The sequence below is a fragment of the Antedon mediterranea genome, chromosome 1 (genome assembly GCF_964355755.1).
Source record: "Antedon mediterranea chromosome 1, ecAntMedi1.1, whole genome shotgun sequence".
Taxonomy (NCBI): Eukaryota; Metazoa; Echinodermata; class Crinoidea; order Comatulida; family Antedonidae; genus Antedon; species Antedon mediterranea.
In genome coordinates this window covers 13,537,421-13,551,057 of record NC_092670.1, presented here as the reverse complement: position 1 = coordinate 13,551,057, position 13,637 = coordinate 13,537,421, and the positions used below count along the sequence as shown (strand labels likewise).

General features: G+C 31.5%; 1 protein-coding gene across 1 annotated transcript in view; it reads left to right on the top strand.

Annotated features, from left to right (window-relative positions):
* LOC140046785 (uncharacterized) overlaps positions 1–6,449 on the top strand; it is a 31,391-nt gene extending 24,942 nt beyond the window's left edge. The window contains exons 2-4 of the mRNA XM_072091516.1: positions 5,465–5,540; positions 5,824–5,945; positions 6,103–6,449. Of these exons, the coding sequence (XP_071947617.1) occupies positions 5,492–5,540; positions 5,824–5,945; positions 6,103–6,258 (327 nt within the window). The 5' untranslated portion in view covers positions 5,465–5,491 and the 3' untranslated portion in view covers positions 6,259–6,449. The remainder of the gene's footprint in view (positions 1–5,464; positions 5,541–5,823; positions 5,946–6,102) is intronic.
* Positions 6,450–13,637: the final 7,188 nt, after the last annotated feature.

The window sequence follows — 13,637 nt, the reverse complement described above, 5'->3', positions numbered from 1 at the left end:
GTGACATACATAGAATAGGTGAAATTACGGGACCCGCTATTTATTGCAATTTTTAACATGTTGACGGTTTTAAAATGAAACGCTAAGTTAGCAATTCCGAAAGGAAATTATCTCAGCAACAACGTATTAGCGTGTAGAAGAAATTTGAATACGTGAAATATTGATGCGCGCTCTTTTAAATGTAATGAATTATGACGCAAAAGATGAAAATACGACCTTTTTTATTTAACTGGCCATATGATGACGTCACAACATCCGATTGGCAACATTTTTACATAATTTCATATCTACAATCCAATAGCTTCCAGAAAAAGTTTTAATCGTGATTATCACATTTTATTCTTACGAGCTATAACAGATTAAAATTTACTGTAAAGATGAAATTGATGCCACACGTGATTTAAATTTTTAGGCATGATGACGTCAAAAAAATTAAAATATTTTTAACTCATGCGAAAGATAGTTGATTGACCTAGACAATATCAAAATCGGGGTGAAAATGGAAAACGGATAAGTGGAGATGCGCTCTATTCAATGTGATGAGCTATGACGAAAGATACAAAAATCCTAAATTTTATATTCGCGTGGCCATACGATGACGTCACAATGTCCGGTTAGCCATATTAATACCTGATCCGATATCTACAACTCATCTACTTCTAGAATATGTCATCCACAAAAATTTGACCGTCTAGTTTAGAAATTACGACTGATTAAAAAAAGGCATATTTTAAACGAATTTTTTAACCTTTTCATAAAAAACACGCGCAAATTGTCCAATTCGACGTGCTCGTATGACGTATCTTTAAGTCGAAATTGTTTAAAATTTGGTAAAATTACTAGAAAAGGCTGGAAAAACATAAATCACGCGAAAAAAATACGTTTTCAATGCTACGTGCGCACCGCACACGTAGAAATGTGCGCACGTGTGGGAATTTTTGACATGCTTAAAACGACATGAAACGCGTAGAAAGTTGATTATAAATTAATTTTGCGCATTTTGAAATTTTAAATGCGCGTGCGCGCGTAACTTTGTGTAAAACACGCAATTTTTTTTCAACAGAAAGTTAGCGCATGATATAAATTAAACTTTTGCAAATTTTCAAGTTGAAATGTTATTTGGTTGTCGAGCTATGTTAAATACGACAAAATCGTTAAATCGCGCGTAAGTCACGTTGCGCAATTGTAAACGTCATGAAAAGCTTCGCTTGACGACGTTACGTAAATGTCAATATGTTAAGATAGTTACCGAAATGTTATGTTTGCGAGTTTTAGAGAAAAGCGTTACACAAAAATCATACAGAAAGAAAGAAGAAGAATAAAAAGTTGATGATGATGATGATGATGATGATGATTTCGTACAATTACAAGAGGTTATCCTGCAACTTCGTTGCGGATAACCAAAAAAGATGATGATGATGATGATTTCGTACAATCACAAGAGGTTATCCTGCAACTTCGTTGCGGATAACCAATGATGATGATGATGATGATTTCGTACAATCACAAGAGGTTATCCTGCAACTTCGTTGCGGATAACCAATGATGATTTCGTACAATCACAAGAGGTTATCCTGCAACTTCGTTGCGGATAACCAATTAAGAAAAAGATGATGATGATGATGATGATTTCGTACAATCACAAGAGGTTATCCTGCAACTTCGTTGCGGATAACCAATAAATAGACCTAGACATTCTGCGAAATGGAAATCGGAAATTCAAGCTCCTATTCAGTGAAAAATTAAACTGTAGTCTACCTAAATATTTAGGGCAAATCATCGGTTGTGGTGTTAAACTTCCTGTAAACATTTGTGTGAACCAAACTGGGTCGAATTTCTGTCATGAGTACTGATTTGTTGGCCTGTGATTTATGACGCCTAAGGGATCTATCTAGACTTATTTTTTTAGAATAATGTACGTACCTGTCAGATACAATTGTCTTGTGTCGTATAATAAATAAGTACTGTAATAGTTACTGAAGTTACTATTACAATCTCGTCAATGAAAACACGAAAATGTATATGCACTTACTTATGAAAACGTATACAGTATTATACTCAGTTATTGAAACAGTAGGTTTAAAAAAGTTTCGTTTGTCTGTAAAATGATGTAATCAAGCTGTTTACATGAGTCTTAATTTATAAGCACATCAATAATAAAATAGTTTATCTATCCTGTAATTGGCGAGATTATGGTCGCTGTTGAATGAAATAAAGCCAATCGGTATCATATTTGTACAGAAACGTTTTCGCGGCCGAAGGGTGTAACCTAAATTCGTTGTATTATCGTCAAGAACTAACTGTAACTAAACTTACATAGAAAGTAGGGTATCATAAATTTGGCCTTAGCACTCGGGGGAGTGACTAAGATGAAGTCCGTGGGACTACTAAATATAAATTGTAATGAACCTCGAGGGACATAAATAGGAATATTTCATGTTTCATTATCAATGTATAATAAATGGAAACTGTTTACCGATTCAAATAATAGAAATTGGTTTTTAACATTTTCCGAACCTATTGCAAGTTTATTCTCAAAGGGCCCATATATTTACCTACCGTATGTGTTAAACCAAGGGCTCATAAATTTACCTACAGTACTTGTGTTAAACCAAACTCTGGCAGACTGAGAGATTGGGATGTTCCATTCATCGCAAATCAATACATTTGTATAATCGTATATTAAATCTATCAAAATAGTATTTTTTTAAAGAAAATCGGCCTGTCTTCAACATTATGATGGTGTACTCTAGCAGTCTATCAAAATAGTATTTTTTAAAGAAAATCGGCCTGTCTTCAACATTATGATGGTGTACTCTAGCTGTTCAACCGGTTTTCAGCTATTAAAAACAATTATCGTAGGAGGAGATAGGAAAATGCGAAGCCTCCTCGCTATGTAACATTAGGGTTGAGGGATGGGAAAGCGGATAGGTACAAAGAGGAACAATTTTTAAATATATTCTTTATCCACTGAGTAACGAAATATTTTGTTCATGTTTTATAGGCCTATAAATAATATACCTCTAAATACAGTAGGCCTAAAACATTTGCGATTTAATACTTTGTTAAAACTGTCACTGTCATAATCGATTGAAATATTAAAGTACATGTCACGATACACCACTACGACGTTTATATTTTTGGTAATTATTAATTGATACAAACGTTGAGAAGGAAATGTCAGTATAAAGTTTATTTGTATATCTAACAGTAGAGCCTATCCACAGTCTCAGTAATAAAGTTTATTTGTATATATTTTTATATTACATCTAACAGTACGAACATTCACAGTAAGAAATGTTCGATTCAAATGAAAAATAGTTAATAGGTATTTACAGTATTGTCAAAGTATTGCAAGTTTATTCTCAAAGGGCCCATATATTTACCTACCGTATGTGTTAAACCAAGGGCTCATAAATTTACCTACAGTACTTGTGTTAAACCAAACTCTGGCAGACTGAGAGATTGGGATGTTCCATTCATCGCAAATCAATACATTTGTATAATCGTATATTAAATCTATCAAAATAGTATTTTTTAAAGAAAATCGGCCTGTCTTCAACATTATGATGGTGTACTCTAGCTGTTCAACCGGTTTTCAGCTATTAAAAACAATTATCGTAGGAGGAGATAGAAAAATGCGAAGCCTCCTCGCATTTTTTTGGCGGGTATTTTTCAAGATGGACATCCATTAGACAGTGTATTCCACGATCGGAAAACACCCCTATTTGAGGCAAATCGTTGAACCTAAATTCGTTTTAATCGTCAATAACTAATTATCGAACTCAATTTAATTAGTAGACAGGGTTACATCAGGTGGTTAAAATCAGTACCGAAAGTACAAACCAACTTTACATACCATCGAGTAAACATTCTAGAAATAACGCGCGATTTACCGATTTTTGCCCTTACGTAAATTTATATATAGATGAAATGACACTTACAAACTGTTTAAGTTTAAATTTACACTTTAAGAAAATGGTTTTCTAATTGTTGTATTTCAATGAAATTTCGCACCTTTGTTAAAATAACTATTGTTCTATTATTATTCAAAATTGTAATTAAAAACAACCCACTGGAATACTTTCAATTTAAGCATAAAGCATTTTTTTTAGAAAATCATATATAATTTACACTATTTTTTAACCAACATACCACACAAAACATTTATGCAAAATAGAAAAAGACCAAGGTAATGTAAATAAATCAGTTTCTGTACAAATTTAAAAAAAAATGTAATTTTTCAGCCTTTTATTATTTTTGACTGTCTACAAATTTACACATGCGACTTATGTCTGATTTCGCTTGCATGTACCACATACAGGCCTATATAATGTATTAGTCTATACAAAGTTTTAAAAAAAAACATATATCGTCAAATTAATATGCATAAACACATTGAGATAGAATTCTTCTTGGTGAACACGCAAATACCTGAATCTAAGAGAGGGCTAAAAAATATATGAAGATACACGTCTTTAAGCAACTATATATTAGTGAAACATATTCACAGTAAGGATACAGTAGTAATCATCAGCTGTAAGCAACAGCAAGCTGATTTGTAATGTGTGATGCAATACAAATCAGTCATTATAAATAAATAACATAAATATTGATTGAAAGATTTTAATTTAAAATGTAAAAAGAACATAATTTAAACTAATTTTCCAGACATGGTTTTAAACGTTGAATAATACCACCATCCAATTGTTGGTACTGATTGTTTTATGAGAGCAATAACACATTTAGAGGTAGTAAAAGTTACCATAAGCTTAAATATGTTAATTAGTGGCAAAGATGTGTCCATTAAACTGAATAAATATAAAAGTATAATTAATTGGTAAAATAATGATTCAAGCCGTTGTAATCAATCGAACAATTGGTAAATGTATCATTGTTTAGGGAATGGTAATGATCATTAATAACAAAGCGGGTGATTAAAAATTACAATTAAAATAACAATACCTCTATTTTTTAAACAGCTACGCTTTTATTATCATCCAATTGTATGATCCTGTTTATTTCATTAATTAAAGTACAATAATGTATAATATACAAAAGGTTGTCACAGACATCAATACAGAAAATACATAACATAAACAAAAGAGCTCAAATTCCTAAAGTGTTTATTGTAGAGTAAATGTAGGGAATATGTAAAAAAATAAATATATTTAATTGATATTGATTGATACATTTCACATATATAAGTCTTCTTAAATGGGATAATAAATTAAAACACCTTTGCGATCATACTTACCAAGAAGAGCTGTTAATACTGCTACCATCACATTGCGTTAATCTATGTGGTGCGAAAAATGAAACATACAGTAGTCTTATAGTGTAAGCATAGAAAACGTTCCAGAAGAGTTCCAATTTGAGATTCTTTCCACTTTTCTAAACATTTCGTACTTTAATATTGATGTTGATGTATTTGGTCTCTTTCCTTTGTTTATTTGTATACTAGTGAATTTTCATTTGATAATCGCTGAAAATGAAGTTGATCATCTTTGTAGCAGTTTGCAGTCTTTTTACTTACCAAGGTAATTGGACTTATTTATGTGATTCAATCATTCTGTAACAAGCATGTGAGAGGCATCGCTTCGGTATGTCAAATATATATTGCTTGTAGCATAGTCAAGATACTTTACTCCCATTTCATTGTCATCTGGGTATAATAAAGAACCGTAGGGAATTTTCTCACGGTTTCGAACTAGAAGAAAAAGTTTGTGAATAGGTCCTCAAGTAATAGAAGAAAAATCGATTCATTTTTAATAAAATGTGTATCAATAAAATACCTTTTTTTAATTTATTTTGTTTTTTTAGTAAACTCACTCGAATGTTACAAGTGCTCTAATGTGGGAGAGTTTTTGGACCCAACATATGTAATCCCAGATTGTTTTGACTATGGTATTAAGGTTGAATGTGGAAAAGATAAATTATGTGGTGTAAGTGAATTAATGGTTTCAAAAGCATTAATAACTAACCGCAAAAAAAGGATGTTTTATATTTGCCCTATTAGTTTTACCGTATTTTTGTATACTATTATCAAACAGTTTCGACAAATCATTTGCATACGATTTACTTTTATGATTTCTATTTCAGTGGGGTCATACAATCACATCTACTGGCCTCGAAATAATATATAGGGATTGTATGAGCAAGGATATCAAGATTTATCAAAAAATGCTGGTATCGACGAACATCGGTAAACAGTGGTTTTATTTTGCGGCTTGTCAAGGATCTTTTTGTAATGGATAACCTGGATTTTAGAATTCAGGACCATTTCTATTGCACCTCCTAATTATTTAAATATCCGAATGACTATTTAGGCCTAGGTCACCTTCAAACCTAATTAAATTAACAATTGATAACGCGTTAAAACAAATATATTAGTATTTTGTTTTATATAAAAACGAATGTTCTTTATTGTGACCTCCATTATTTTGAATAAATGCACATCAAAATAAATTAAGTTGAGTCATTTATTTGATTTATTTATATCTCATTGAAAAGTACATATTATGGATAATGGATATATTACAATTAAAAAAAAGGAAATAGCATGTAAACAAATAATACTAAGCTTCCATACAGGAAGACTTAACCCGTAAACGCATCGATCTGTTACGCAAAACAAGTGAGCATAGTAGGGTATGGTCAGCATGGTCGGTAGATGGAAGAGTGTTTGCATTGATCCAAGTTAAAGGCCGTGATGTTGTGAAGCCAATTCGTTCTTTTGCTGATCTTGAAAACATTTAACTCTTATCTTACACATACATGGAACTGTTTAGATCCATTTGATTTTTCAAGAACATATTTTGTTTGCATAAACTCTTAATTTTTGAAATTATTATTAATTTATTTACCTTACATATAAAGTGTTTCCTCAACTTGTTTATTCATAATTTCTTTTTCTGAATTTCCTAATTCATTATTGAAATAATTGTTCTCGTTTATATTTCTACAACATTAATAAGACATTTTTTAAATTTTTTTTTTCAAGAAAAAAAAAATGTGTAGGCACTTTTATCTCTAATGGAGACTGATCTCTGGTATTCCACTTGGTACATTTATTTTTCTCATTAACCTGTCCCCAGTTTATCTGGTTTTGTTTTTGTGTTGGATTTGTACTTGTTTATATGTCATTTTCTTCCCAAATGAACCCCTGTACCGAAACATTTCCTAACCAAGATCGATTAAATAATTTAATTTTCAACCCATACGCAGACTATGATAAACATGTTCATGACTTTGACCCTGATACCAATTTCTTCTCTTCCTCTATCCAGCTCAATTATAAGTACTATCAACCTGACCAACTAACCAACTTAATTGGAGAGCTCAGTAACTTGAAACACTTTTCTTCTTTGCATATTAATTCTAGAAGTTTACTTCATAACATTGATTCTTTCAAATTATTTTTAACCAATGTAAATTATGATTTCGATATAATTGCAGTCTCGGAAACCTGGTTGAAAGATGATAATCCATTAACCAATATCTCCAGTTATTCTTTTATTTCAAAAAACAGACTAGGGCGGGCTGGTGGAGGTGTAGTACGACTGTATGTTCGAAATAACAATGTGTTCAAAGAGAGAACTGATCTTTTCCTAAACCCCTCCCTATGCGACTCCCTTTTTATTGAACTTGAACTTGAATCCAATCAAAACATTATTGTTGGTGTAATCTATAGGGCACCATCTCTTGATACGAATGATTTTATTGACGCTTTTGATCTCCTGTTAAATAATCTAGCAAAAACCAACAAAAAAAATTTACTTATTAGGTGATTTTAACATTGACCTACTTAAACATCAGTCCGATAATCAATCCAACAATTTTGCTAACTCTGTCTTTAGTAATTTCCTTTTACCCTTAATCAATAGACCAACTCGTATTACCCGAACGTCAGCAACATTAATTGACAATATATTATCTAATCAAATTGAATCATCAAGTCTATCTGGACTTTTCTATAGTGACATTAGTGATCATTTGCCCATTATTAACATTACACCCTTATCAAATATACCAAACCGTCCCAAAAACTATGTAAGCCCTAATCATACCCAGAATATTTAACGAAACAAATATTTCAAACATAAACAACGATTTGTCTAACATGAATTGGACTGGTGTTTATGGTACGGATGATCCTAATATTGCTTTACTTTCATTTGAAACTGAATTCAAACGACTGTATGATAAACATTTTCCAATTCAAGAGCAGTCTGCAGGAAAAAAAAAATAAAGACCTGGATGACGGATGAACTCTTAAATTCAATAAAGCATAAACAAAAACTGTATTCCAAATCCCTCCGCTATCCGAATGACAAAAACATAAATGAATATAAGCAATTCCGTAACTCCCTTAACTCTTTAATAAAATTAACAAAACGCGATTTATTATGAAAAAAAGTTTAAGCAGCAGAAGGATAATATCAAAGGAACATGGACAATTATAAATAGTCTCATAAAAACGAATGAAAGTAAGCATTTCGAAGAGTCCACTATAAATTGCTAAGGAAACTTAACGGATGATCCCAACATAATTTCAAATCATTTAAATAATTTTTTTGTTAATATTGGACCTACCCTCACCAAAAATATAGACACGTCTAATGCAAATTTTAAGGATTACCTCCCTCCGCCATCCATAAATTTTTTATTTCTCAATCCTGTGACTGCTTTTGAGATTATGGATATTGTTATGCGCCTCAAAAATAGTAAAGCACCTGGCATTGATGATATTAACCCGTCTATTATTAAACAACATATCCCTTTTATTTCCGAACCCCTCTGCTACATTTTCAATCTTTGTTTTGTAAATGGCACCTTTCCTGACACCCTTAAACTAGCTAAAGTAACTCCTATTTTTAAAACTGGTGACAAATCTGATTCCAGTAATTACCGTCCTATATCAGTGCTACCGATCTTTTCCAAAATACTTGAACGCCTCATTTATGATCGAACATACAATTATCTTATCTTTACAATAAACAATTTGGCTTTCGTAAGAACTATAATACATCCACCGCACTTCTTCAATTAACAAATGAAATTATTGGGGCCTTCGAGAGGGGTGAATTTGCCATTGGTTTTTTCATTGACCTCTCGAAGGCCTTTGATACAATTGATCACGATATTTTATTATATAAGTTACATACTTATGGAATCCGTGGCCCTGTATATAATTTATTCAAAAGCTACCTTTCAAACCGCAAGCAATGCACACAAATTTAAACACACCCTTTCTGATTTTCTTCCTATTATTTGTGGAGTCCCTCACGGTTCCCTGCTTGGGCCTCTATTATTTTTATTATACATAAATGATATCCATAATGCCTCAAATATGTTTTCTTTTCTGTTGTATGCTGATGACACAACCCTAATTTGCACTGATAAAAATATAGATTCCCTTTTTAAAATATCAACCGAAAATCTACCCAAAATTTTAACAGACTTTTCTGCAAACAAACTTTCTGTTAATCTAAAGAAGTGCTGTTGTATGGTGTTCAAAAATTCACAAATACCACTAAATACTAGTACTTTTAAACTAAAAATTAAAGATCAATTAATACCTATTGTTGAGAAAACTAAATTTCTTGGGGTTTATCTGGACTGTAAGCTAAATTGGAAACATCAGATTACTCAAGTCGAAAACAAAATATCCAAAAGTTCTGGTATCATATATAGATTATCATCTTTCATCCCTCAAAACATACTCCGGATTCTTTACTGTTCACTAATCCTCCCTTACCTCACTTACTGTAATATTATTTGGGGTAATACATACCCGTACTACTTAAACAAACTGTTATTGATCCAAAAGAAAACCGTAAGATACATAGCAAATGCTCCTCCTTTATCACATTCCAATCCTTTATTTTCTTCATTTGGTCTTCTTAAAATTCAGGATATTAACCATCTTCAACAAAGTGTTTTCCTCTATTCATGGCTAAACTCGATCCTGCCATCACACTTTGATGATTTATTTAGTTTCAATCTTAATTTTCCTAACCACAGTACTCGGAGCGCAAATCAAATACGTATTCCTTTTTTTAAAACTACTTCTTTTAAACATATAGCATTAAGTTCACTGGTCCTAAACTTTGGGATAACGTACCAGTTAATATAAAAAGTGCTTTGTCTAAGAAGAGTTTTTTTTTTAAATTGAAACGGCACCTCTTATCTAGTTATGTTTAATTATCCTTTCACTCATTGTAGTTTTGATATTTAGTCTTTTCGGTACCCTGAATCTAAAAGTCTTCATTACTGTTTTTGTCCTGTTTCCGGTTCCCGTGTTGTCCTGTTTTTTTTTTTTTCATTTTCTATGGGCTGCCTTATACAAGCTTTGCTTTTTAGGAATGTTGCCCCTCTTATTTTAATAATTTTTACTGTTAATTTTTATTTCCTATGAAAGACAAGAGAAATAAATGTTACTTTGATTGATTGATTGATTGATAAGAGTTGCACGATAGCCAATGAGCGGTTGAAAACCAAAAACTGTAGTGTGCGCCGTCATGTACCGGTAAACGCCCTGTACGCCGTGGCAACAAAATCTTCGCCGCGGCTATAGGCCTACTCGTTCAATAGCCTTTTTCCTAACCGTTCTATTCAACGAAGAGTCTTGAAAATAATTGCCCTTTTCATCATAATAATGTATTATTCTAAATATAATGCTTTCAATTATTATGGAGAATAAACCACATGCGGATATGACTATCTAACAAAAAATGTAAAATTCCACTCACACATATAATAAAATAAATTAAATATTAAATCCGTTTTTAAAATTAACGGATCCATTTTCGCCAACAATACTTTTCAGTTTGAACGAAAACGAAACGAGGTCAACGCAGTACGTATGGGATTATACATTTATTTTGTTTATTAATATTTAAAATATTTATTTGTATTACATTAAATCTTAGAATTATTAGCGATTTACAAACAAAACAATACGAAAAGGATATGCATTTACAAAAGTAAAAGAAAACATCTTAGTTGTCATTAAAGCGTGACTGAAGAATATATTATAAATACCGTAACATTACCAATCTTCAATCCAAACTAAGTTTGGAAGAAGAGACATCAGGATTGTTGGTAAGTTTTAAGTTTAATATGTTATACCTAATAAGCGTTCCAATAGATTTAATAGATTATTGTAAACTATTAGGCATTAATATAATATCGCCATTTCTGACAATTAGGATAACTGCTGTTGCAAAATCGATTTGATCTGTATTCCACGTACATTTTTAATTGATTGTGATGAAAGCAATTCTGTCTTATGCATGGACCCAGTGATTAAAATGGTCTGTGCTTCCTCATGTCGCCATGATGCGAAGCAAATTGGCCAATCAAAAGTTATACATATATCACTATCATCAATGCACCATTATGTTATAAAGGTTCCAATCCAACTATGTGTTTTTCCATTAAACATAAGGATAACTTCGCAAAAAAGACACTTTGAAAACAGTTCCCGTTGTTTCCACCGAGAATTTTTTTAAATGCATGTGGACAGGCCATAATTATGTTTTCCAATAATAATTTTAAAATATTATTTATTGCATTTTGTTTTATTATTTTAACTTTGTTTATATTTAGTTCTCCATCCAATATTTGTTTCATATTTGATGAAAATGAAGTTGGTATTCATCTCTACATTATGCTTTTTTTTTTCTTACCAAGGTAATTTTACTGGAACTGTTATTCTTAAGCACACAAATATTTCGATGAACGGACGGATACGGATACCCGCCCTCGTCAGAGCGGATGTATAAAGACACAGAAAACTTAAATGTTGTCTTCTTGTGAAAAAACCCCAAAAACTTTACCACCATGCTAAATTAAATCTCTAATTTTAAACAAACGGTGCTCTGAAGAATTAGCAATGTGTTTCCAGCATGGTATGTTTTGCAAATAGTTTGTTTCTATAATATCCCGAAGTACATCCACATTGAAAACCGTTATTTTTTTAATTATGCAGGGGTTGTTCATTCTTCCAATTGTAGTATCTTTAGTGAAATTGCTATCTTTATGTCCTTGTTTAAAGATGTATTGTGTCCCCCCCCCCCCCCCCAAAAAAAAAAAACATGATAAATGAAGATTAATAAAATCAGACTTTGAATAAGCCATTTTGTAGATTTAACAAAGGTAATCACTTCCTTAGAAAAAAAACCCGAAAAAAATAATGTTTCAGTTATAAAATGACAAAAGAAGCGGTTAAATTCAACCAAAAACTGGGAGCCAATTTGTCTATTGTTTTGTCATTAAATTACAGTTTGTTTCTAATTAAAAAAAATATCGGCCCAATTTTTGGTCAACAAATTATTTTTTCAAGGGGTTAATCCATCTTTAATATTTTATCTTTGTTTGTATACAGTGAACTCTTTGACATGTTACGAATGCACAAATGTAGACGGTATTTTTGATGAAGTAAACTCAAACTGTATTGATAGGGTTTCGGGTAATACAGTTGGTACGGTCGTGTGTGAAGACAGTAAAATATGCGTAGTAAGTGACTAATTTAATATTAATTAATTTCAAAATCTTTGTACCTTTCTGTAGTTGGAAATTGAATAACATCATTTAGAAGCAATAGTTCTAAAAGGCTATAATAAGTAAACTATGTTATACATTATGGTATGCACTATCATGATGACCTGATATGACGTAATGTATGTCATTTTGTAGACGGGTCAGGCAACTACGTCTAATGGCACGAAACTAATATACAGAAGTTGCATCACGAATGGTGAGAAATGTCAAACAGTACAAACTCCAAGCCATGGCGAACAGTTTGTGTGTTTTGACTACTGTGATGAATCTTACTGTAACGACAACAAGTTGAGGAGCATTAACATTCCAAGTAGATAAGAAAACTACGTTGAATCTTTATATTATTTCACGACTATAACTATATAATGCACCTCATTATTTGATATTAAAAGAAACTATTAACCAGGTTAGAAACTCAACGGGTAAATAGACAAGTCCCGAAAAGCAATTGAAATGACGGATGCCTATCACCTGTATGTTAACAACAGTGAAAACTGATGTTATTATACATTTACGAATTCACAGCCAATCTCGCAATTGTTCTGATATATTGTTATTATATATCTCTACGTTGTTAAACCATGGTTACCTTTAAAGTTGTTATTTAATGTTCAACGTACAACTATTTACAATCCAATTAGATAAGTAACATTATTCAAGAAGACCATCTACATTTAAACTGTTAATTAAATAGACCATAAAAAACCCATGCATTCTATACCTATTGAATATGCAAAATAGTTAATTGTATTGTTCTGATGAATGAATATAAGATTATTGACATGTTATGATTTGTTTTATTTGAGTTTCTTAGCAAGTACTCAGCTACTGAGATAGATTCAGTTCCCGTGTCTTTTCTGCCAACTTACTTAGTGATGTTTGTTGTTGTAATGTAGTAATAATAATTTGAATATTAAAAACCACCCTTATATCAATTCACCTTTATGAACAATTTAACAGTACAAATATTTCTTACGAGATTGTTAGTTTTACGTAGGCTTATTTTACGTGTTTTTTACTAATAACTTTAGCCAATTGAATAACTTGTACTTTTTAACTTTTCACTCTAT